General features: G+C 46.4%; 1 protein-coding gene across 6 annotated transcripts in view; it reads left to right on the top strand.

The window, feature by feature from the left end:
- PPP2R5C (protein phosphatase 2 regulatory subunit B'gamma) overlaps positions 1–26275 on the top strand; it is a 1282082-nt gene that overhangs the window by 590221 nt on the left and 665586 nt on the right. For all 6 annotated transcript variants that reach the window (XM_085626348.1, XM_085626347.1, XM_085626349.1 and 3 more), the window contains one exon: positions 17215–17325. In XM_085626348.1, the coding sequence (XP_085482474.1) occupies positions 17215–17325 (111 nt within the window). The remainder of the gene's footprint in view (positions 1–17214; positions 17326–26275) is intronic.

The raw sequence follows: 26275 nt of genomic DNA, 5'->3' as shown, positions 1-26275 counted from the left end.
TTTTCTCTATCTTCACACAGCACCCGGCTGGGTACCTGTGAGTACTTTATCCTTTCACTTTAAACACGGTGTCACTATACATTTACACGCTAGACCAGTCCTGGACGTTAAGGTAGAGAGGCACATCATCTAAATTTAATTTAATTTCTTTTCTTGAGATTCTTTGGCCCTTTTTCTGACGCATTTTCGTCATTTCTTTTTTTAGGTGTCCCTATATTAGACAGTCCTGACGAGACCCTTTAAACTTGGAATAGGGTCGAAACGCCGTTGACGCGATAGGCAAATCACTAAATCAACACCTACATTAATTAAGTGTTGCTAATTTGAATTATTAATTGTTTGTGATTGCCTTTGTAAAGAGAAATGGAAACCTTGTCTGTATGTTGCATGTTATGTTAATTTTCTGTGTAAGGTTTTTTTCATTGGGACACTAATTTGTAATTTGTTTGTTTAATGTCAATTTGTATCGTAAATTTATGTTCACTTTTTGTGTAAATATTTCAGAAATATAAACGAAGAACATTCTTCATAAAAAAGATCCAACGTGTATGGCCTTGCCTTTTCTTCTGACATCTTTCAAAATCCCCTTTTTCTTTTTTTGATCATTATTTTAGATTACATACTATATTATTAAGTATTAATCCGCATGAGCTATTGTCTCCAGACACAAGGGCATTTGTCATCAAAAGAGCACTCATATCACATAAACATGTTGGAGCTGAGAGCTGTTCATCTGGCACTCGGGGCTTTCCTCACTTCGATTCAGGCAAACTCCATTCTAGTACAGACGGACAATACCACCACCATGTACTACCTGAACAAACAGGGAGGAACTCGCTCAAGTACTTTGTCACTGGAAGCTCAAGCTCTCTGGCATTGGCACCAGGCACGGAACCTATAGATCACAGCGGTACACCTGCCGGGGGAGCAGAACTCACAAGCGGATGCTCTCAGTCGACACTTAGAGGAACGACAAGACTGGGTGCTCAACGACGAGGTCGCTGAAGACATTTTCCAGACGTGGGGGTCGTCCTAGCATTGAGCTCTTCGCGGACAACGAAAATACAAAATGCCGTGACTTCGCCTTAAGGTTCTATCGGCCAGGGTCAAAGGGGAATGCCCTTTTGATAGACTGGTAAGGGGCATTTGTGTATGCCTTTCCACCCCTTCCTCTCATCGCGAAGGTGGTGACCAAACTCTCACACACGAGGATGATCCTGATTACTCCGGACTGGCCGAGGCAATAGTGGTACCAGACTTTCCGCACCTGTCAGAATGCCCACACAGCAGACTGCCGTGCAGACCAGACCTGCTGTCCAAGGTGAACGGGAGGATTCATCACCCCAACCTTCCCTCACTGAACTTGGCAGCATGGCTCCTGAGGTCCTCCAGTATAGTCATTTAGGGCTACCGCAAGACTGCACAACCATCTTAAAAGAAGCTAGGAGACCGTCCACTAGACACTCATATGCTTGCAAGTAGCAACGTTTTTATTTGTGGTGCATACAAAATAATTGTAGCCCCACCAAGGGGCAGGAAGAAGTCATTTTACTATACCTGCTTCACCTAGCTAGGGCATGCTTAAAGATCCCTTCCATTAAGGTGCATCTAGCGACCATGACTGCATATAGGCGTTCGCCTTCTCAGCCGTCCTTCTTTCAGTTGCAGGTTGTGAAGGACTACTTACAAGGTCTTAAAAAGGTCTACCCTCTGGTCTTGCCTCCTTCACCGCCCTGGGAGCTGAACCTGGTGCTGTCAAAGTTAATGGGTCCACCTTTTGAACCTGTCCACAAAGCAACCTTGCAACACCTCACGTGGAAAGTAGCTTTCCTGGTAGCCATCACCTCAGCTTGCAGAGTGAGCGAGATACAAGCGCTCTGTTCAAAGGGACCATACACTGTTTTCCAACTCAATAGGGTGGTATTGAGGACTCATCCCTCTCTCCCTCCCTCCTTCCTTCCTTCCGAAGGTGGTGTCAGATTCCCATGTGAATCAGACCATTTCACTTCCGACTTTTTCCCCTAATCCCTCCACTCCAGCTGAGAGGGCTTTGCACTCACTTGACCTAAAAAGAGTTTTAAAGTTCTATCTGGAATGGTCCAAGTCGTTTAGAAAGTCCGATCAACTATTTGTTAACTATGGGTCGATCAGAACGCGTTTACCATCCTCCAGGTGGATAGTTTCATGCATCAAGTTAGCTTATCAATTAGCACAAAAGCCTCTTGGGCCTGCTCCCAAGGCGCATTCCACAAGAGGAAAGGCGGGTACGACTGCTTTCCTTCATAACGTGCCCATCTCTGATATCTGTAAGGCGGCAACTTGGAGGTCCGTCCATACATTTACAAGGCACTATTGTCTAGATTCAGACACCAGAGCAGACACCCAAGTAGGCCAGGCCTCCTTAAGGAATGTCAACAGCTGGTTGCTGCTGTTGTTGTATGTCAGGTCATTCACTCATTTGCCTGCAGGTGCAAGATGGGCTTGCTATTCTATTCAGTGCTTATGACTATTGATGAGGATCCCCTGGAAGAGAAGGATAAGTTACTTACCTGTAATCCTAGTTCTCTTCCAGGGGTATCCTCATCAAAGTCATAAGCAACCCACCCGCCTCCCCAGGCAAATGAGATTACTTCATTGTTAAACAATATCTTTGTGCCCTGACCTTCAGGGTTGCGCAAAGAACAACTGACCAAACTGTCACCCCTGAGGCATAATGGGAAGCTGGGGGTCATGGCTGCTTTAAAGGCACGGTGCCAGTTTTGTGTGCAAATTCTTTCATTTTCTATGCTATTGGTTTACAATGCAGCCTGTACGCTAACAAGATCTGCGTTTTTGCAGCTTTTTCATGAGGTTTACTCATTAAGAAAGAGTTCAAGTGGTACTTGCCCTCCTGTGTTTTTATACATACATTATGTGTTGGCAAAGGCAGTTTATTTGTTATTGCATTGTTTAGCCTCCTAGATGGGGGCTGCACTGGTATGCAAAAAAATGATATATGTATGTGTGTATATGTGTATGTATGTATGTGTGTGTGTGTGTGTGTATATATATATATATATATATATATATATATATAATCTACTGGCGGTCGCCAGTAGATAGTTATAGTTAGGACCGTGTTTCCATAGGAAATCTGAAAATTGTATTTTGAATAACTTTGGCGCCGGTTGACGAATCCTCGCGAAATTCTCAAAACTAATGGGGCGCTCTGCTGAGCTCCTACCCTGAAAGTCTCGGGGTGATTCGTCAAACGGGGGCCGAGAAAAAAGGGGGGTCCCAAAACACGTTTTCCCCATGCATTTTCCCATAGGATCTTTAGTCGAAGGTACAGCCCGAACGGCTGAACAGAATTACTTGAAATTTGGCAGAGAGGTAGTCCTCAGGTCAGGGAAGTGCCTTTTGCATATATGGAGTCAATCTGTTCAGTAGTTCCTGAGAAAATTGCATTTAAAAGCACATGCATATCTATAGCCGCGCACGGTGCGCGCACCCTAACATGCGCGAGCGTAATTCTGATTGGTGGTTAGATGTCAGTCAACGTTCGAATCGGTCGAAATCAGGAAGTGTCGGCCGCCATTTTGTTTGTTGTGGGTGCGAGAGTGAAAAAGAGAGGTGGCAAACGTGAAAAGGGGGCAGGGTAGAGAGTTCCTGACCCCCTAGCCTTTGTCAGGGGGTCCCTAAAGGACCCCGTAGGGTAAAAAAACATCTTTTTTAAAAAAAAATAAAAAAATTAAATTGCGAGGTGCGCGCACGGAGAAAAACCATTAAAAAAAATAAATAAAAAAAATTAGCATTTAAAAAACCGTACAAATTCACTGAAAAAACCATAGGTTTCACACATGTTATAGTTAGGTGGACATTTCACTCGTAAAAAACCAATGAAATTCCACCGTTATAGTTAGTTCAGATAACTATAACTTGCGCGACCGCCACTCTATCACAAGGATGATGTCATCAGTGATGTCATGAGTGATGCCACTGACCATGTCACGAGTGATGAAATATGTGACGTCATGAGCACTGGATTGCGGGTGCGCGAGTTATAGTTATCTGAACTAACTATAACGGTGGAATTTCATTGGCTTTTTACGAGTGAAATGTCCACCTACCTATAACGTGTGTATATATGTATGTATATATATATATAATGTGTGTATGTATGTATATATATAATGTGTGTATGTATATATATAATGTGTGTATGTATGTATATATAATGTATGTATATATATATATATATATATATAATGTGTGTATGTATGTATATGTTTTTCGCATTTCATTTTTATTATTTCTGGGGTCCCGCACATGGGCGGGAATATTCAGTGCTTATGACTTTGAGGATACCCCTGGAAGAGCACTAGGATTACAGGTAAGTAACGTATCCTTCCACATTCTTGTGTGTAGTGGAATTAGGAACTCTGGTACAGGGTGATACCCACTCCCCACAGAAAGTGGTAATCTAGTGGGTTGTGTTGACCCCAGGGGTAAGTATCCCATTGGCCTCTGCCATTCACTCCCCTAATGCCCCTAAATTAAGTATTTTGGTGGCCCCCTGACACCAGGAACTACTATTCCTCTGCTTGAAGGACCAAGAAGAGCCAACGACCCAAGAACTGCTAGCCAGCACTGAAATTGATGCAAACATCTGCCTAGCTGCTGCCCTCCCGATAATCGCAGAAACTGGCTTGTCCAGAAGCAGAACATCCTCCCCAAACCCTTGGAGGACTGCTCAGTACTTCATCTTGCCTGTAACATCTCCCTTGGAGGAGAGGAGCTACTCCTCTGCATTCATAGGCAGCAAAAACAACTGTCTGGTTCTCTGTTCCATTGGCCATTTGGTCCACCAAGAGAGTAACAAGACAGGAGAAGATTGCTTGGACTGCCGAAGGTCAGCCCCGTCACTTCACCGAAGTCCATAGACGCTGACCCCTCCCAGAGAGTCCCTAACCTATACCCGGGGTATCAGAGCAGTTGCAGCAGCCATGACTTGTTGTTTCCAGTCCGGACACAAACGGCAAGGGACACCGACCTACCATAGAGACACATATGGATCCACAATGGCAGCACAGAGAGTGGCCCTGCTGCCCTGTTTATCCCGCTTCACCAGGTCACCAATACAAGGTGAGAGCCGCAACACTGCATCCGAGTCCACATGAGTTGATGGCACCAATGTGGTCCAGAGACCATCAAGAGCTAAGCCACCCTTTGGGTTTAATGGGACTGGTCTCCCAGTCCCCACCTACAGCCTTTGTTGCAGGAGACCGAGAACCACAAGAGCGCCTCATAGTACGACCCCGCTGAACAAAGCACCACTACACTCAAGCCACCCCCCCTCCCAGCCTGAGTGCAAGTGAATTGACGGCACAGAGACCCTCGAGACTTGATTCCACCCTTTGTTTCAGATAGACTGGCACCCCCGGCCCCATCGTCTTTTGACGGGTACCGTTCCCCATTGACTTAAATGGGGCACCCAATGCAAACAAATTACCCCTGCACCCAGACGCCCCAGAGCTGACTGAGGTGACCTGTTGGTTCTGCCTTGGACCTTGTCCCCAGACCTGCGAGTCGTTGACAAGTGACCGTATGCAGTATATGTTCTCCCATAGGATAACATTACGGCGTTCTGCCAATACAAGTGTTTGCGTATAATTTTTAAAAGTGATAACTCCAAATGTTCTCATCAATTCTGACATTCTTGTTTCTAAATGCATATAAAAATGTATTTTCATAAATATGTCTCGAGTTTCTTATTGTGTGTGCCTCATTTATTGACTCTGTGGGTGTTCAGCAAATACATTAACATTACCCTCTTATAAGCCTAAATTGCTCGCCCATACTACTACAAAAGTGAGCATTTGGAATTATTAATTTAAGCCCTGTAAACAAATAAGGGTCATCCGGACTTTCTACATAGTATACCTCGTTTTCGTAGCCTACATAAAAAGCCAGCTTCCTACACATGTACGTAACTAGTAAGATTAATGAATGGTGTGATGATTGGTAGAGTCCTTTTCAACAACAAATTCTGATGCAGCAGGTGTGTTTTGAAAGCAGGAGCACGCCACTCAAAGTGACGTGACAATTTGGTCGACCCTCGGGGGCTTATTTAGTGGGATCAATATCTCTGCCGGGGGCAGCATCAAGGTTATACCCACTAATAGTCATAATTTTCAACCTTTATTGTACAAAAGGAGTCCTTTTTTATTTGATTAATTTTTATTACAATGATTTTAATCCTACCCCCAATGGGAATTTCATTAAGCTTTTTGATTTTATCTCCCACCTTGATTCCCAGCAAGAATCAGCAAAAATTACTGGTATCCTTCTGGGGGGTGATTTTTAATGTGAAATGAATAGACAGATCACATAGCTCAGGGTCTCATAATTCCAGCTCTACCTGCAGTAGAGGTGCTGAGTTAGCGATGTTTTTGAGCACGCATAATCCTACCAGCGCCATGGACATTGTTGGCGCAACACACGCAAATAATCACTTTGTGCCAACATTTAGAGGAAGAGGTTGTTTTTCAACCATAGACTTATTTTTTATATCTCCCCATCATGCTGACCATCTAATGGAAGCTGAAGTTATTGCCACGAGTCAAGAGGACCACAATCCCATCAGAATAGGGCTGAGTCTAGCACCACGGCCCATGTTCACTTCTGAATGTGGGGCCAGGAATCTAACCCCCTCCACTGACAACCTGAGATTAATATGGAGGGGTATAGATAATAATCTGTTTGTCAGTGGTAAAGGACAACATACATCTTATTAATTTGTGTTCATCAGCCCAAGATCCACTCCCCGAAGCCGTCCACGATTTTAATAAACTTTGCTTAGCTATAAAAACTCTTTTGTCCAAACCGATTTCCTGTACCAAACGTGACCCCGGATGGTTCGATCACGAGTGCTCTGAGGCAAATAAACAACTGCGCAGAGCCTTATCATTTGATCCACGATGTAATCTCGAAGTGAAATCGGCCAGGCTGAGGTATAAAACCGCGATCTCCAATCGGAAAGGGGAAATTTAAAAAAACCATTGGGAGGCACTAGTGATAGCGGCAAACACTAAAAAGGGTGATACATTTTGGTCAGCTGTGAGGGATGTGCGATCCATGGGACAGCTTCTCACCCCTATCAGCTGCACTATTGCGAGCGAGTCGTTAGAAAACCACTTTACAGAAATGTATGCTGCACCCACACAAGAGGCAGATCACTTTGAGCTGGAGCCACTGACTAGAATACAGATGACCCTATCCGAGGTGGAAGAAGTGATTCAGCAGAGTGCGGGTAACAAAGCCCCTGGACCAGATGGTCTACCCATTGACCTTATCAAACATAAGCCAGATTTTTGGGCTCCTCTACTTTTTAACAGTGCATGTTTTATATAAAACATTTTTATTAACATTTTCAATAATTGGTACATATTACTGCATACTTTGGCATAGAAATAGCGCATGGCATTATAATAAATCGTAAACATATTGAGTACCTTTACATGTTTTTCCTTATTGTTTCCTTCCTCCCCCTGTGCGGGCTCCTCTACTTTTAAATGTTTTTAATAATTTAATGTACGCCCAGTTACCCAGTTCTTGGTCCACAAACATTATTGTTCCGATTTTTAAAAAAAGGGGATCGTTCCCAACCCAATTGTTACAGGCCTATCTCCTTAATTGATAACACTTTAAATATTTTAGGTAGAGTCCTGTACAACAAGATTTTAGAGTGGTCTGAGGAAAATTGAATTTTAGATCCCGGTCAACTGGGCTTCCGAAGTAAGGTGGGCACCAATGAACAATGCCTTAATCCTATTCTAATTTTGGGCAAATACACCAGTGTGCGGGCTTCTCCGATCTATTTGGCCTGTATGGATTTGACCTCTGCTTTTGACCTTGTTAATAGGTCAAAGCTCTGGTCTATCCTTCTGACCTATGAGGACTGGATGAGCCCCTGGTGTATTTTTTGGCACTCCTTCACAAAGATCTTAAATCCCGGGTGAGGATCGGAGGTGGGGGTGTGGTCACCGGAGCCATCGATGTAGGTGGGGGGGGGGGTAAGACAGGGCTGTGTGCTGTCCCCCCTCCTTTTTATTATATATATCAGTGGACTGAATAAAACATTAAAAACACTAACCCAAGACGTCCCAAAAATTAACGGAAAATCACTCCCCGTATTACTCTATGTGGATGATGCGGTCCTTTTGGGTCGTTCTCCGAATTCCTTACTCACCCTAGTGCAGGGTTTTGATAACCACGTGGATAGCCTGGACCTATGCACTAATTTTAAAAAGTCTTTCATAATGTCGTGTGGTCCAAATAAACGTCAACTCAGTTCAATATCGGTGGATAACCAGAAGCTGATGAGCACCAGCGCTTTTCCCTATCTTGGGGTGGTCTTTGCTGCGAACAGCTCCTGGTCTGAGCATATGGCTCACTCCAGGAACAAGTTCTCAAAGGCCACCAACTCGATTCTTAGTCTTCCACGCTCAAAGAGAACAGGAGCCATTTTAGCCATTACAAAAAATGTTACGTCCCAATGCGTGCCAACAGCCACCTATGGCGCTGAGGTTTGGGGCATTGCCAAGAGTTCCTGCATCCAACAGGAAGAGAACAGATTTTGCAGGAAGTTATTAGGCGTCCCAATCTCAACACCACAATACACTTGCCATAGGGAACTCAACCTAAATTTTTATCAGGGCACGCCCTGTCCTTTTCTGGTTATCCGTTTGGGAAAATCCGGCTGCATCCCTTATGAGAGAGATTATCAATGATTGTATGAAATGTGAGAAAGGAAAGGACATACCATGCTGTCAGGGGAGTATCAGAGCCTATGTAGCGTCAATATGGGAAGAATTTTTTCAGATCCCAGCACAGCAATGACTACGAACAAAAACGAACTTAGGAGTGCGCTCTATTTGCTATATAGAGCAGAACGGATTGAAAAGTAATCCAAAAAATCACTTGTCCATAGCTACATGGTCATTGACAATTCTGTACACCCGCTGGCTAATTACATTACCCTCCCTATGAGCCATTGGGAGAGGAGCCTTTTGTTTCGTCTAAGGGCAGGCACTGTTAAATGTGTATTATGTTTTCCTCTTGGCCACCACTCCGACCTGGATCGTATATCCTGTCCGTGTGATGGTCAGAGTGGCCAATCTATTTTACACTTCTTTCTCTTTTGTAATTACTATTTAAAGTATATTAAGTGGCTTTTAACTTCGTATTTTAAAAAGCATATGCCCATCAGCTTGGAAAACGCTTATTTGCGGCTACTTACCCTGGACGATTAAGATCTGGTCTTTCGCACAGGCACTTTTTTGAGAATTGCAGTTCGTGCACGCCAAATGATTGCTAATCCTTGAGCTTTTATCTATCAATGAACTTTTATAAATCTAAAGATTATTGTACATTGTATGTTGCTAATGGCTTTTATTATGACTCTTATTTGTACATCTTTTTACCTGCTTGTTGTGTTTTTGTGCTTGTATGGATACAATGTTATCCGAATAAAGTGTTTTTTGAACCTTTGACATGTGTCTTAGCATTTTCCAATCAGGCTATTCCAAAAGGGTGATAAACATGGAAAAGAAGCCTTAAAAATGCTTTGGGGTATTTTCCTGGCTTCTGAGATCCAAGCACTATAACTCTTTACATGCTCTTTTGCAGCCTCCTTTTGTCTAGACTCACTGGATGTCCTTTGAGTATTAGGAAGATATTGGAGCATTTTGCGTATTAAGCAAGCAGCAGCAAAGTGAAAAGGTCTGGCTTTTATGTGCTAAACCGTTCAAAAACAGGCATGCACAAATTACTATTTGTGTTGTGATTCTGTACAGCCTGCCCTTCTCTCTCCTATGTGCCCTTTTTACTCCTCCACTTATATATGTCACAAGTACTCCAAGCTTAAGGAATAAAGAAAACACCAGCATAGGCACTTTGGGGAATTTAAAACAGGATGCAGACATAGGAAGTATAGAAAGAAACAGATCACACAAACATGTCACAGATATTCTGTTGTCATTTGTGTATTGTTTGCTACGAGTTAGCATGTTTAAACCAGACATATTAGCTTTGCCAGTACTAGTTTTTTTTGGTAATTGTCTGAGGTCTTTATCTCCATCCCCTTCGGAATGGTGCATAAAATTTGAATTTTATTCCTGTTGCACCAAAGACAAGTGAAGTGAAATCATTGCTCGTTTCACAAGGTCGTTTCCTGAGATTGTGAGAGTCCTGCACCCCGATCCTGTGCTCCGCAGTCTCCGTGAGTTTCTAGGAGAGGTCACTATAAATGATATTGGAGTTGTCATAGCTCCAGTTAGCTGTACATTGTATTGGGTTTGAAGTAGAGACCGCATGTCAGTGATACCCCCACATATCCTGGTCCATACTTGTTCACAATTAAGAGGATATACTCTCAAATATTGAACTTGGTCAGAACACTGTGATACAGGTGCAGACATCATATCAGTGCTTGTGGGAGCAAGATTCTTTTTAATGCTCCAGTCAAGCTGCTGCATTCTTCAGTCGTTGCATTCTCTTTAACAGTCCATATAATAGCTTTGTATAAATGTAGTCTCTGTAAGACTAAAGTCAGTCTGTAAGTCAGAAAGTGGTTTCTGTCCGGGAGTGGGGGTGGTGTAAGAGGTGTGATCCTCAAGCCCTTCAAGCTCTTCACCCACACACACAAGGCTCTCCACAACACCGGACCAGCATACCTCAACAGCCGACTCAGCCTCTACACCCCCACCCGCCAGCTCCTCCCTGCAGACCGCGCCCTCCCCACCGTCCCCCGCATTCGAAGAGTGACCGCCGGCGGCAGATCATTCTCCCACCTCGCAGCCAAGACATAAAAAAACACCCTCCCCATCCTCCTGCAGCAGACCGAAGACCTCCTAACCTTCAGGAGACTCCTCAAGACCTGGCTCTTCGAACAGTAGTAGCGAAACCCCCCCCCCCCCCTGCTCCTTGAGACCCACACGGGTATGTAGTGCGCTTCATAAATGCTATGATTGATTGGTGTAGCCTTGACAGACTTAGTTGCAGAACATGGGTCCCGCAAAGTTGTACCTACAACTTTATTCTCATGCTTAAGGGATTCCACTCGCAGCACACACATTTGCATTCTCAGATGTATGAATCTTCAAATTGGTTTGTGTTTTCATGTTACCTATATATAGATTTGCAAGAATTTGCTTAGCACATTGCATAAAATACAGAAACTTGCAAGATATATATACTGATCTACTTCAGTTAGATCAGTCTGCAGTTCAAATGCTTGTCTCCCTACTCATGGTTATGAGTTTTACTGTAAAAAGATCAACAATCTCTCGACCTTTTATCCTCTCAGCAGTAGAACATGTCTTTTTTGGGATGTTACCATCGAAATAACCAGTTTACACTTTATAATACCTTACAAAATCCTCAACTACTAACTGTTTTTTGCATGATAAATGGTTGGGTCCAGAATGTCATTCAGAGGTACTTGAGCAAATGGTCTGTAATGAGCTAGAGCAGAACTAGACCTGAATTCTTTTTTTTTTTTTTTTTTAAACATCTTTTTATTAACGAACACAAAATGCTTCCATAAAGATGGTACAATATAGTCGGCAGTGGATTAGCACATACAAAACCATATCAGCGTCCACGATGTACAGTTCATGCAGTTCACTGTTGGCCCCAAGTCGCTCTCTTTCGACCCAGTAATCACTTGCACTCTGTTGGTTGGTGTGTCTCAATCGGTCAACAGACTTCCCCCCCCCCCCCCAACCCCGAAGGCCATCCAGGCCCCCCAGATCTTTTCCCATTTCCGTGGGCACCCTCTGCTCTGGTACGTACACAACGTGCTCCACCATTTGGCACCAGTTTAGGTCCTTTTTCCAGCCCGCCACCGATGGGACCTCACCAGTGCCCCATAGTCGGGCAATATTACGTTTTGCCACTGCACCTGCTACTGCGAGCCAGAGTGTGAAACCACATCTCCAGTCACTCCTAATATATGCCACCTAGCGTCTACCGTGACCGTGGTGTCCACCACTTCAGACATCACCTGGGCTATGGTCTCCCAGTACCTTTGTATCCTAGGGCATGCCCACAGGATATGAAAGAATGTCCCGGACTCCTCACAGCCTCGCATACATTTATCGGACCCACAATAACCAATACGATACTGCACTTTCCTAGGGATGTATGACCGATGGAGATTTCGGAGCTGGACTAAACGAAATCGTGCCCTTATCGCTATTTTAGACCTGAATTCTTAGCGGGTTAGGGTGGCTCCACTTTGCTTAGGGTTTTCCCCAGCTTGTTGTTGACCAATTATTAACATGGTAATCCAGAAATTCTGATGAACTTGTAGATTTTAATCACATATCAATTACATTGTTTTACTGCAGCTCTCGTTGGAGCGCTCTGCGGTTGTTTGCAGAGCCTCATTCAGAGCAATTTCTTTTTTGCTCAGGTGTGCTGATGGAGCTTGTTCAAGCGCAGGAATGTTTTAGAAAATGCCTTCCTTTGCTGTAGATTCTCTATTTATAGACTTTATTTTATAATTTGCCTACTCTTAATGCACATTTTAAAATACCACAACGATCCAAACTCAAGCACTCATAGAAGACCTCGGAAGCCAGTGCCTCACCCAACGATTAAAGGGACCTACCCACGTTGCTCTATATCCATAAGTTAGGGGACGCCCTGATTTCTTGCTGTAAAGATATCCCTAGAGTTGGCACAAAAATGATTCCCGCACTTTTGTATGCAGACGATGCGGTGTTGGTGGCAAGGACTGCAAGGGAGAAAAAACGCTTTTAAATTGTTTTATAGATTTTATGGAGTCCTTGGACTTAATCACCAATTTTAAAAAGTCACATGCTATGTCCATAGGTTCAAGGAGGGCAATGAAGGTCAAATTCTATTGCAATGATCTAGAATTAGTAAAAGTCCCCGCTTTTCCATATTTAGGGGTTCTTTTTGATGACCGGCGCACATGGTGCACGCAGCGTACACACAAAAAGAATGTATTAGTCAGAGCTTCGGGGGCTATTTTAGACTTTTCGAAAAGAATTGGATCAAAACCACTCCCCGCGCTTATGAAGATTTAGAACGCCAAGTGTCTCCCTATGGCGACATACGGGAGCGACATCTGGGGATACATAGATGCCAGAGAAATTCAGGGGGCCGAAAACTCTTTTTTGCGTAGATTGCTGTCGGTCCCGGTTTCCACGCCAATTTTTAACATACATGAGGAGCAAGGAGTAGGTTTTATTTCCGACCAGATTGCGGCTGCCCCTTTATTGTGTTGCCTGAGAATTTGGGCACAACCCACACCAAATCTTAACCAATTGATTATCCAAGATTGCCTCTCCTTAGATAAGGTGTTAGCTATCTCATGGATTAGATACATTAAGGACCAGATGGAAACCCTTGGCTGCTCGGATTTATTCTGGAGACCTATAGCACTGGGCAAACCAGCCATAAGGGACCTCAAGCAGCAGTTCTTAGTTAGACGTATGTCACTAAGGGAGGAGAATTAATTGAAAAAACCCGTGGTGAGAAGTTTTGTCACACTGAGCCTGGGTAAACAGTTGCAACCATACTTAACCTATATAAACAAACCATACCATCTGTTTGTTCTAATAAGATTTAGGGCATAATATGGTGCCCTGGCTCCTAGCGTTTCCCAAAAGGTATTTCAAAGAAGGAACATTAAATCCTTGCCCCTGTGATAACATCTCAGACCAGAACACCCTCCATATAATATTTTTCTGTGCATATTATAATTCACTACGCAGAAAATGTATTATTCCTCTACTTAGAGGCTGGAACTTTGAACAAGTTAGGCCGGCGCTGGCATACTTGCAAATGCTAGCGTCACCTATGGTCTGTTTCGGGGTAGCAAGTTTTCTAACAGGAGCAATCGGGTACAGGAATAGGTTACCATTGAACCACTCCGTGGACTCTGTTTTGAACCATGTTACTTCTTATATGTGACACTGGATAAGAGTAAGATGGGCTAATTTTATCTTATTTATTTAACTCCCATGCCTAATTTTTTTATGTGTTGGTGGGTTGCATTCTTATTCCCCCCGCTATGGATTTCTGGGGTGTCCTTTTTCTTCGCATGAAGTGTTGTGTAACCCTATGAAGTGCATCTTAACCCATTGTAGGTAATGACCCTGAGTAGAGCAAGACGCTACGAAGAGAAACAATTGTTTTATTGTTCTTTTAAAAAATTTAATGTCTGTCATAGTGTCACAAGATGGGGGAATTTAACTGATTTTACATTTATGTATTTTATGTTTGTAGATTCGATCTGTCCTGTTTTATTTGCACTTTGATGGTTTTAATCAACCGAATAAAGTTAACTCTGACTGACACCCCCGTGCAGGATCTCCGACAATCTTTCTCAATTCATCAGCAACAAAATCACTGCAATTTATAGCAACTTCAGCCCACAACCGGACCCAGCAGACCTCGCCAGACGCCTCCTGCCCTTATCTAAATAACCAATGCTAACTACATGGCTTGTCATCTCCCCAGAAGAAACCTCCTCCACCATGAAGTCATCCACTCAGTGGCCCCATCGGACCCTTGCCCCCACCATGCCAACTCCAGAGGACTGCAACCCATGAATGCCTCCACTTCTTCCGCGACCTTCCCAGTTGCTTGGAAACCTCCAACTGTCCTCCCATTAGTGAAGAAACCCTCTGCAGACCGTTAAACGCTCACCAGTTACAGACCAATCTCCTTTCTACCATTCCGAGCCAGAGTCATGGAGAAAATCATCAAGGCACTTCACCGAATACCTCATCGACCACCGACACTTCGACACCACTCAGTCTGGGTTCAGATCCAAGCATAGCACGGAAACTGCCTTCATCGCTTCCACAAATTACATCTGCATGATTCTGTACAGAGGAGACAATGCAGCCCTCATCCTCCTGGACCTCTCCCCAGCATTGGACAGTCTCCCACCCCACCCCATCCTTATTCAACACTCGTGCGACATCAGAATGCAAGGACATGCACTCCAATGGTTCTAATCCTTTCTTACTGGAAGGACCCAGTTAGTCAGCCTGGCACCGTACATCTCAGACATACGTGACCTTATCTGTAGAGTTCCTCAAGGATCCTCCCTGAGTATGATCCTCTTCAACGCATACATGATCCCCCCCCTCTCCAGCATCATCTGCTCTCACGATATCCACGTCCTCTCATACACCGATGACCCACAACTCATTCTCTCCTTCACGAACAAGACTCCTAGTATTCGAATGAAGGTCAATGCTTGCATGATTGAAATTGCCCACTTGATTGGGACCAACTGTATAAAGCTGTACATTGACAAGATATAAATTGTGAATTTCGGGAAGAGCACATTACCCTAGGTCTCCACCTGGTGGCCAGCAGAGCTAGGACCGACACACACCCACACCAAGAACCTCTTGATCATCATCGAAGCAGACTTGACATGACTGCCCAAGTAAATTCCTTCACCTCTTCTTGATTCCATAATCTGAAGATACTCAGGAAGATTTTCAAATGGCTCCCAGTTAGCACCCGGAAAACCATCCTGCACACCCTGGTCTGAAGCAACCTCCTCTTGGCTGGAATCAACAAAAAAACTTGCCAGAAGTTTGCAGACATTTCAGAACTTGACAGTCCGAATCACACTCAATCGCCTATGCTGCACTCACATCACACCACACCTGACTGAGCTCCACATGCTCCCCTTTCACAAATGAGCACAACTCCTCACCCACACTTTTAAGGCACTACATAGAACTTGCCCAGCATACCTCAACAGTCGTATCTACTTACAAACCTTCTTGACATCTCTGCTTATCCGTAGTCCTATGTACAGAAAGCCGATGCATGCAGAAAATTAGATCTGGCGGTTGAGCTTTCTCCTACATGGCTCCTAACACGTGTAATGACCTGCTGCTATACAAGAGCTTTCTCCTCACTTCTTGAACTCTGCAAGAAGCTATAGACCTGGCTTTATAAGTAGTCCCACTAGGACCTAGGTGTTCCTAAACTGAACTTGTGGGCACCAGGTTACCCTCCCCGGAGATAGTGCGCTCTACAGATCAGCGTTTAATGTTTGATTCAATGTGCCATACAAGTCTATCTGGTGGATCTATTGGTTGAAATACACATATTTGTCTCAACAAGGTGTCTTGTTAGTAGCAGAATACAGAAATGTTTTGGGAATAATGACCCTTTTTCCAGGTTTTATAAAATCATTCCATTATAATTTAATGGTCTTAGGATACATTCTCACTTTTTCTTTCTATTTTTTGTAAACATGGAGTTTTATTTTTAATTCTTAAATTAGTTAATGTTGCCTTTAACTGAACTATAACTGCAGAGTGAAAAGCTTCAAAGACTGGAGGGAAATTGAAATTATGGATTTTTCCCCTATTAATATACTTTCCCCTTATGAAATGTGACCCGCTGTATGCCTTGGCGGTCACGTCCAAGGAGGAACAATAACAAAGCAAGCCACGTAACATAAAACATGTTTTATCCGTTTTAAGCATGCATTACAATGAAGGGTAGTATGAGCTTGAGCTTTATATCCTTTATGCGTTTTTGTAAAACTAAGCAGCAACTGAATTTATGATTAACATTACATATGCAGAATCCTGTGTAAGCTTGTATCGAATTGAGGTGCCTTTTCTTCCTAAATTCTTGTGTGTGTGTGCTGGTACAAATATTGGCAGTATTGCCACGCCAGACAGATAATTTTGAGAAAATTGATAATTTAACTTGTCATTATTAAACAACCGTTTACAGCCCCACTGCTCTTAAATGGTGATTGCTATGGATACTGGATTGAAGAGAGGTAATTCTTACTGATTTATGAATGACTTTTGATAGTGTGATGATAGGTTAATCACAGAACCATGCTTTCCATTTTGCCCTGTGTTGGCATAATAGTCCTGCTTTGTATCTGTGATATGGCCTGTTTTTCTTTAATGTAGAAAAAGGATTTTGACAGCTGGGAGTTCAACTTGCTCCCTCATCAAGGGATGATTACAGCTTTCCGACAAACATCCTTAAAGGGCTAACAGACGGATTGAAGTCTGTTTTTGATTGTTGTAACCTATGCTCATTCATATCCGAATCATGAGACAGTAGTTACTTTTTCTTTCTTTTAACTGGTATGGAAAAACATCCATGAACATTCAGTGTAACCTTTTTTCTCCAATTTAGTTTGCAGTGAACATGTTCCGGACGTTACCTCCTTCTTCAAATCCAACGGGAGCAGAATTTGATCCAGAGGAGGATGAACCAACACTAGAAGCTGCATGGCCCCATCTTCAGGTGATTTTACAACTCATGACTGTTTTGCAGAATGTGTATCGATTTACTCTCATTGCTTCGCTTTCAAAATTCATTATCACTGTGTACAATTGTTATCGAAAAGAACTGTATCCTTTGTGTAATTTCTGCAGAAATATTAATTGTACAAGGTAATTTTCCACCTTAAGTCTTAAACCACTGTTACACCATCAGTTTGGTATACCAGCAAAGCAATTCCCTCGTATTTATACTTGTGAATAAAGTGCAAGCTTACAAGTAATCCAAAGTAGTGGATGTGAGAATAGCTTACAGAAGGATCGTGGCCTTCTTCACATAACATCCATCGGAGGAAGTAGCTATAGTTACTTGCTAACACGCTGTACTGGAAAAGGTGTATCTTGATTTTCATCCTCCATTGAAGGAGAGATGAAGCTTTTAAGTATCTGATGCTGGATTGGGTTCCAGATCCTCGTGATATAGCAGGAGAAGTCTTCCCATTTGGACTACTTATTTTTGCACTTTGTGATCTATGAATGTGTTTGCTGCGTATGCTGTGTGTCACCGGTGTGGGTCTGTCAGGGAAAGCGGCATATAGGAGTTCACTTTGTTGGTGGTGACACAGCAGATTGCCAATGTTCTGTGGCTAGGCAGTGTGAGCCAGTGGGTTTCCTGAAGCCCCTTGGTAACTAGGGTGCTATTTCGCTTGATCTCCCCAAGTAGCTGCAGACTTGGTGGGGTAGAGGATCTTCCTAGTGTGTTGGGGTGGCTCAAACTCCCCTTCCAGCTTGACTCTGGGTCAGCCTCCGGGACATGGAGTGTCCTGTGGAGAAGGGAATGCCCGACTTGTTTGCTGTCATGGCTGGTGGTGGCCCACCCCCTGCCCACAGTGATGAGGACAGCAGAAGTGCAGAAGCACCCTCAGCATCTCCACAGGGCTGAGAGGCCGATATTGACTCCCCTATAGCTATGATAAATCAAAAGAAGCCACTCTCCCAACTGCTTTAGGTGTGGGTGTGAAATGGGTACTTCCTTTCACACAATGTGGCTGTGTCCCAAGATTTAGCAATACTGGTATGAGGTACAAAAAATATTAGCACAGGTATATCATTGAGCCTGACCCTAAAATGAAATTACTGGGGCTAAAGAATGAACGTGGTGGCCTATGGAGGACCTGGATATAGCCAAAAGGGACATTGCAAAGTTTGAAGAGCTGTCAAGGCACCCCCACTGAACAAGCGAACCAGGGAGGGTGCACTACTGCTCTAAAGAATTCATCGATGAGACCCTTGGATATCTGAAAGTATGTTAAGATGTGGGGCCAATGGACAGCACGATTTCCCAAGTGAATCTGGATCGCCCCAAGACAACACTGTGAGATGGAGAGAGGGGTTGTGGGGGATTTGGAGGTGGTAGGGATCATTGGACTACCATATAATACCTATATACTTATAGTTTGCAATTGTGCATTTTATAGCAGTTTGTTAAAACTAATGAAGAGTTATAAAAAAAGAGTGGTTTGTGTGAGGCACTGGCAATCCTAGTGTTGCCTCTGAGTAGCTGGTATAGGGCCCAGGCTGGACCAACTGTTCTCATATCTGTTTCTGTAGAGTACTTGACTGTTAAAAAAAGAAAATGAGCAGCTGTTATCATGAATTTACTTTCCGATGTCCCATTTAAACCTGAGGTTGATTTCTAGGTGGTATCAGACTGATTGCATACTTTGATTTGGGAGAGTTTGTCAACATTCATTGTTATGAGACAAACTTGTGCTACAGCTTGTCTGTTGTAATTTACCTTTAGGACAAACTCTGTCTTCAAGGAGTTAAGCTTCAAGGCTTCTGACATCAAGGCATAAATAGTGGCGGACAGTCACTTCATATGGTAAATGTTGCCTATCTATCTCTATCTAGTTAGTTAGCTATTAAGTGAATAAGTATGGTTAAATACTGAGTAATGGGTTTTGCTGAAATGTGCGAAACTACAGAAATTTGCCAGTTACGATACACCGCACACAGTTACTCATGTCGCGGTCATGTTTAACTAATGCTCGACTAGCTTTTTTCTCTAGTGCCATGAGCAAATTGGTGCTTTGAGCATGGCGGGCGGTGTGAGCTATGGCATGCTTTGCATATGTTACTGGTAAATTGTAGTAGTTTGTGTGTTTGAGGCAGCACCATAACTCAGTTTATAACTGAGGTTCTTTTATTGAAAAGTGCGTAGCAGCCTCACACACCATTGTCATTTATCCTCCCCTTTGTATATAGTCTCCACTGTGAATGGCCTTTGCCTCTCCTCTGGTGTAATATTTATCTCTTATTCTCTCTTTCTCTGTCTCTCTGCCGCATACAGATTTTATTATGAATTTGTTTTTGCTGTTTGTGTAAGTCGCAAATTGAAACAGATTTGCAATTTGTTTTTTAACAATGGCGGACGAGTTTATTCCTGAAAATGTTGACTCTTTGCGATCAGACTTTAATGTTGCGAACCACGCACAGATTTGTATATTTTTTCATGGTCTCCTGCTCAAGCTTTTTACACGTCTGGTTCCCTTCTACTACTTCCCTGGGGTCAGACTCTTGTTTTAGAGCCTCCCCTTTCCTGTGGAAATTGTTCCACACCGCAACCTAATCGTTTTGCGATATTCAAGATGGTGAAAAAAGATTCTCCAGAGAAAATCACCAGCCAGTCACATTTGTCAAAAAGTTCAATTGTGATTGAAAGAAGTTTCAAATCACTGAATCACAATTTTAAAATGCAGAGATATACAAAATGTTAGCTGTTTCATACCCACCTGACACCATTTTCGAAACAACAAAAGCATGTTTTTTTAAAGAAAGATCTAATTTCATGCGATGTGTGGTGTAAATCTGTTCGCTTTTTGCTGCACGCATGAGCAAAAATTCCCTCTGGCGCCAAAATAGAAAAGAGCACATTTCTTTCTCCTTCCCCTAGTGTGTCTGCAGGGGTCTCCAGTCTGACGTCTGCTGGAGTACGCTCCCTTATGCCCTTTGCCGCCTCCTGGATCACTTTTTGGGCCTGATCCTCTTCTCTGGCATCAGGGTCTACGCTTGCTCCTTCTGTACTAGTGCGGACACCGACTCCCCCTCTGCCAGCTCATAATCTGATACAGATGTCCAACTGCTCCTGGCCCTTGTTATGCTATTAGTTCACAAAGTTGCAACCAGTTGGTATGCATGCTGACTCTAATCCAAGACCTCTGCTGATAGGTGTGAGGCTCTCCTCAGTTCCTATTTTGACCTGGTGAAGGATGCACCTAACGTCCCTAAGGGTAATGATAGAGAGTGGGAAAACTTGCTTCCTCCATCTTACTTCCTCCTCATCATACCAACAATGCCTTCTATTTAAAATGCCACTGGGCTTGATATTTCTCCTGAAACAGAGATGGTCTTGCCACCTGGACCAGAATGATAGAAAATGCCTTGTTTGCAGTGGTGGCTTGGAGGGCTGCTGAAGCTCTGGTCCTGCTGTTGAGACAAAGACAAGCTTTTTGACTGAAATTCTCTAACCAGGGCAATTTTTCTGAAACATGCTGCCTTTCAAGGAATCCTTTACTGAATCCCTTATCGCAACTTTGTCTAAGTCATGCTCATGCCCTCCGGTCAGTCAACCTGTGGACTAGGCAACATTGACTTACTCTGAGTAATCTAAACTTTCTAATCCAAACTGGTGCACCATAAAGTCCGGTTGGTTAGGCCTCGACAAGTATCGTCAATCCGAATTTCTTTCTCACCAGTGCTGCAGATAGAGAATCAAAAAGAATCCATACCTTCAGAAATCAGATGTTTTAGTCTGCTAGTTTAGTCCTCATATCTATTAACGCAGTTTGTCTTCTGGGAAGATACTCTCGGTGTTGCTGGATATGGTGAGCAAGATCTTGCTGGATGTCCAAAGGACCTCAGGGCCTCTGTGGCCCAGATAATGCATCCTGGCCAAGATGATGCAAAGCATGTGCTCTGAGATGGCCTGAGCGCAACTGATTACACAGTTGGATCTATTGGCACCAGTGCGAGCTCAGTTGGCTCACCTGGATGAGATCAACTAAGTTTTTAGGGGATGTGCAACTGTCCTTAATTGACATGGCGTGTGATGGCTCCATGCAATTGGGTGAAGAGGCTGATCCGGCAATGGAACACTTTAAAGACCATCACACCACATCTAGGTCTTTTGGGCTGTTCTTGTAACCTAAGCTGTTTTCACATCAATACAGGAAAGGTAGAGGGTAATCTAGGGGAATAGCATACGGACAATGCCAGCCTTCACAAATTTAGACTGCTGCAACTGACTCCGTCCATCTGATAGAGACTACTAGCCGCAGATTCCTTAACGTAGAATTATCCCCAGGCGTGAGACTGGATACAGTAAACTCTTTTTCCCACAGCATCTCTGCACGCCGGGGGGGGCGGGGCACCACGGGACTCCGCCCTGACGTCGTCTGCGGGCATGACGTCAGCGGGGTCACATAAGCCCCTCCCCGGCGCGCTGACATCCGTTTTCTTCTTTTCCGCGTGCCACGTGGATCTGGATTGCTCTGCTCGCCTGTTTTCAGGCCTTCCCTCGTTTTTATTGGGGAACTGTGTGCAATGCCTTCGGGCTTTAAAAATTGTGATAAGTGTGCGTGTCCGATGTCGGCGACGGACTCCCACCTGCACTCCACGGACTCTGACGCCTGCCAGCAGCTGAAGCCCAAATCCCGGCGGGAGAGCTGGATGAAGCTTTCGGCCCGCCTGTCCAGGTCGCCGCTTTCGGCTGCGCCGGCGGCTCCCTGGGCGTCGCTCGCCTATGGGTAAGTCTGCCAGTCTGCCTCCGGGGCCTGGTCCTCGGTTGGCGGGGGGAGCAGGTTCCTCTCGGGACGTGCGTCCTCGGACGTCGGCCCCCTATCTGCTGTTCCCCAGCGCAGGGGCATCCAGGGCTCAGATGGAGGCCTACGCTACGGCTTTGCAGGCCTCCCTCCGCCCCACCCCTCCCCCTGAGACTTCCGCCGTCTCCTCCCCTCGCACGGGGCCTGCTGTGGAGTCGCCGGCAGATCTGTCCCCGGCGGATCCGTCCCCGGCGGTGCCAGGTGCGGCTTCAGGAGCGGGTGATGTGGTGTCGCCGAGGTGCGGACCTTCGGGGTTCCCCTCCTCGACCCACTGTGCTCCCGCCTTGCAGCAAAGCCCTGCCGGGTTCCCTTTGGCATCGCTGGGGGTCGCCAGTACTCGGGGCTCGTCCCCGGGTTCCCCTCGGCCTTCTGGACAGGCGGGTGCCTTCCTGGAGGCCAAGCTGGCGCCAGCGACTTTCTTCCCCAGGCCAGATGGCGCCGCGGGTTGAGGCCGGGTCGGAGATTGCCTCACCACGTCCCTCTCCGCCGGCAGTGGGCCCCTCCGGGGTCGTGCCGGCGCCGTTTCGGTGCCGCTCCTTGGCCTCGCCGAGTTCAACCTTTCCTGTGCGACAGGTGGTTTTGGAGGTGGGTCTGGCCCCTCGGGGGGACGCTCCGGCCCCGATGACGGATGTCCGGCTCCCGTCTAGGTCTCTCTGGCGCCGGTTCGGCATGGGCACGTTGACTCTTCCCCGGACGTTCCTTCGTCTCCGGACGATTGCCGTCTTTTGGTCTGCTCCTCGCCGGAGTCCGGGCGGCGCGTTACTTTCTCTCCGGCGCCTTCTGGGGTAGCTCAACCGCGGGTCCCGGGACCGCTGTTACGCCCCTTGCTCGGGGCTGCCCCTGCGGCTGTCACTTCTTCTCCGGAGGGCCCTCAGGTTCCTCACTCGTTAGTGGCGTTCCCGTCCTTTTTGGGCGGGCCTTTCCTCCCTACGGTGGGGCATGGGGACGGGCGGCTCAGCCTGCAGCCTTCGCCCACAGATGACTTGCTCTCACCTTTGCGGGATCCCTCGGGAGCGGGCGTCGCCTTTTCCGGGCTATCGCCAGGGCTGCTGGGATCTTACAGATGGGCTTTCCGATTGCGCAGGTGCCTCCTGACCATTTGTTGGAGGTCCTCCACAAGGGCTCTGGTGGAGGGGAGCCCTTGCTTCCTTTTGAAGCTTCGCTCCATGATTCCCTCTTGGGGGGCCTGGGGACGCCCTGCTTCTGGGGATCCGGTGCTTCCGCCGCTGCTTCGTTGCCACCGGCCGGCTCCTCATGGGCCCGCATGCCTTTCTTCCCATCCCTCCACCCAGGGCCCTGTTCTTCAGGCTGCCTTTCCGTCTTTTCCCTCGGTATTGCTCCCACTGTCGCGGGAGGCCCGTTGGTTAGACTCTTGGAGGGCGTAATGTTTTTGCCTCCTCAAACGCCGGTCTGCGTGCGCTCAACACACTGTGTGTTCTGGCTAGAGCTACCTCTGCCCTCGGATACCGCGGAGGCCCTTCTGCCCTGCATCTCCGGGGAGGGCGCTGGGGTGGACTTGCGGAGCCGTGTGCTCGATGGTCGTGAGTTGGGGTCGTATATTCTGCGTTCAGCTTTGGATGTCACGGACTGTCTTGCCCGTACTATGGCGTGTTCGGTTGCCCGCCGCCACCATGCCTGGTTGCGCGATGGGGTCTTCCCAGAAATGATCCGGGAGCGTTTAGTTGATTTGCCCTTTGACGGGGTGCTTCTGTTTAACTCTCACGCAGATTCTGCGATTCAGCGGCTTCTTGCGGGCCTCCGTCCTCCTCTTCCTTGATTTCTGTGGTTGCTCTGTGTGTTCCTTGGGAGATGTTATCCCTTGCTCCGTTGGGGCACTGTTTTTCGTTATAGTCTGGTTCCTGTGAAGCCTGTCTTGGTGCCCTTTTATTGGCCCTTCTGCGCTTGGTGGGCCCTTCGGCCTTGCGTATTGATCTGGTTTAGGTTGGAGTGGGCCTTTAAGGTCTGATTGTCCTCTTGGTGCCCTAGGCCGCTGGTTCGGCCCTTCAATTTATTTTGTGCGACTTGGCTGCCTGGTAAGCTGCCTGTGATGCTGTCTGCGGGCCCTTTTTGGTACTTCCTCAGCCGAGGGGTTTTGCCCCTAACAGGTTTTTTCCCCTGGTGCTCTTTGGGGGACGTGTCCTACCCCAGGTGGGGTACTGGTTGGCTATTGTATAGTCCTCTTCTCTGTTGGGCAGCGGCGCCTGCCTTCTCGGGTTCCTTGTGTTCCACGAGGTCGCTGTATGCCGCCTAAGGCGGCCTTTCTTCTTTTTCTTTCTCTGCCTCGAGATCCATGGCGTCCTTCGGTCATGCCGCCTGTGGGCCCTTCCTTGAAGGTTCCGACTTGGTTGTTGATGGGACGGTTGACGTGGCTCGTTCTGGCGCTGCTGCCTTCCTTCTGGTGTTCCATTACGTCTGCTTCCGTAGGTCGGTGTTCTGGGTTCATCCCGGGTTGTACCGCTGGGCCACACCTTCCTGGGTCCTCTTCTTGAGCTCTTTTGCCTCTGCTTCGCCTTGTGCTCTGTGCACCTTCGTTGGCCTCTGCCGAGGTCCGGCTGAGCACTGTCGGGGCTGTGCTCCACCTCCGTGGGCAGCGGTGTGTGCCTCTGCTCTTTTCTTCTTGTCTTTTCCTGTGGGGCTCCTCTCTGCTCCGCTCTCTTTTCGCAGGGTATGGGGGTAGTGCTCTCTGTTGCTGGCCCTTGTCTTGGCTTCTTGCGGAGTCTTCTTCGTTCCTCCGGGCTTCTGTGGCCCTTACCTTGTGGGACGGTTCTGTCCTCCTTGCCTCTTGCTGGCTCCTCTGTTGGGGCTCTGTGTTTCTTTGGGCTGGGGGGGGGGCCTCCTCTCGCAGTCCCTCCTCCCCTCTGGGTATGGCTAGGGTATCTATTCTACGTTAAGGAATCTGCGGCTAGTAGTCTCTATCAGATGTACCAATTACTTACCTTGGGTAGTGGTGTATCTGGTAGAGACGATTCTAGCTGCAGATTCCTTCACGAACCGCCCTTCCTCCCCATTCTGCAAGGGCCCGTCCTGCTGGGCCTTCTATTCCAGCCTCCCTTGGGTGGCATGCCTCTTGGGGGCCCTAGGCCCTTTTTGGTTTGGTCTTCTGCTCCAGGCTTCCTTGGTGGCTTGGGCTTCCGGGTGTCTTGCCCGGTTTTCTGTCCTTGTCTCTCTTGGGCGCCATGCCCTCTTCGGCTATGCTGCTCGCCTCCTTCCTGCTAGATGCGTGCTATGGCTGTTTTTTTGTGGATGGATTCTTGAGCCTTGTGTGTTCCCCTGCTCCTGAGGATTCTCCTCCCTTGCTGCACTTGGGGGGCATGGGGGGGAAATCTCTGGGCGGTGCCTGGGTTCCTCGCTTTTGCGGGGTCTCGGCGTGCCTTGAAAGGGTTGTCTGGGGGTCTGTTGTGGGTCCTTGTCCGCTCCGACCTTCTTTCCCTTTCGTGCTTTTGCATGAGTCTGCGGTCTCCTCTGCCTGCTGCTTTGCTTGCAAGTCCTTGGGGTTCTCTGTCCCCTGGGGCTTCCTTTGGGCTACTGCCATGTTCTTTTTTTTGTCATATGTGTTCTGGTCCGCGGTGTGGACACTGTCTTTTGTGCTGCTGTTGGGTCACCATGGATTGTTTTTTCCTTCTTTCTATACTTCTTGCACACTGTCCTCATGCTCAGTTTTCTGTTTGCCCTGGCTCCGCGTGGTGTCGCGGAAAAGTTCTCCGAAGCAAACTGATTTCAGCTCGCCGGGGTGGGGCTTATGTGACCTCGCTGATGTCATGCCCACGGACGATGTCCGGGCGGAGTCCCGTGGTGCCGCCCCCCGGCGCGCATAGATGCTGTGGGAAAAAGAGTTTTCCGAATCCAGTCTCATGCCTGGGGATAATTCTACGTTAAGGAATCTGCAGCTAGAATCGTCTCTACCAGATACACCACTACCGAAGGTAAGTAATTGGTACTTTTGAGACGGAGGGTGTGACAAAAGCCGAAGCAGTTTATACCAGTAGGGGCAGCAGTCCTTCAACTCTTGCTCTTCTGCTGCAGCGGCTAGCAAACCAATTGAGTTTGCCTTCATGCTCATCTGGGCTCAGGCTCGTTAAATTCTTTACCCAG

Source organism: Triturus cristatus, chromosome 9 (assembly GCF_964204655.1).
Source record: "Triturus cristatus chromosome 9, aTriCri1.1, whole genome shotgun sequence".
Lineage (NCBI taxonomy): Eukaryota > Metazoa > Chordata > Amphibia > Caudata > Salamandridae > Triturus > Triturus cristatus.
This window is presented reverse-complemented; position numbering and strand designations above follow the sequence as displayed.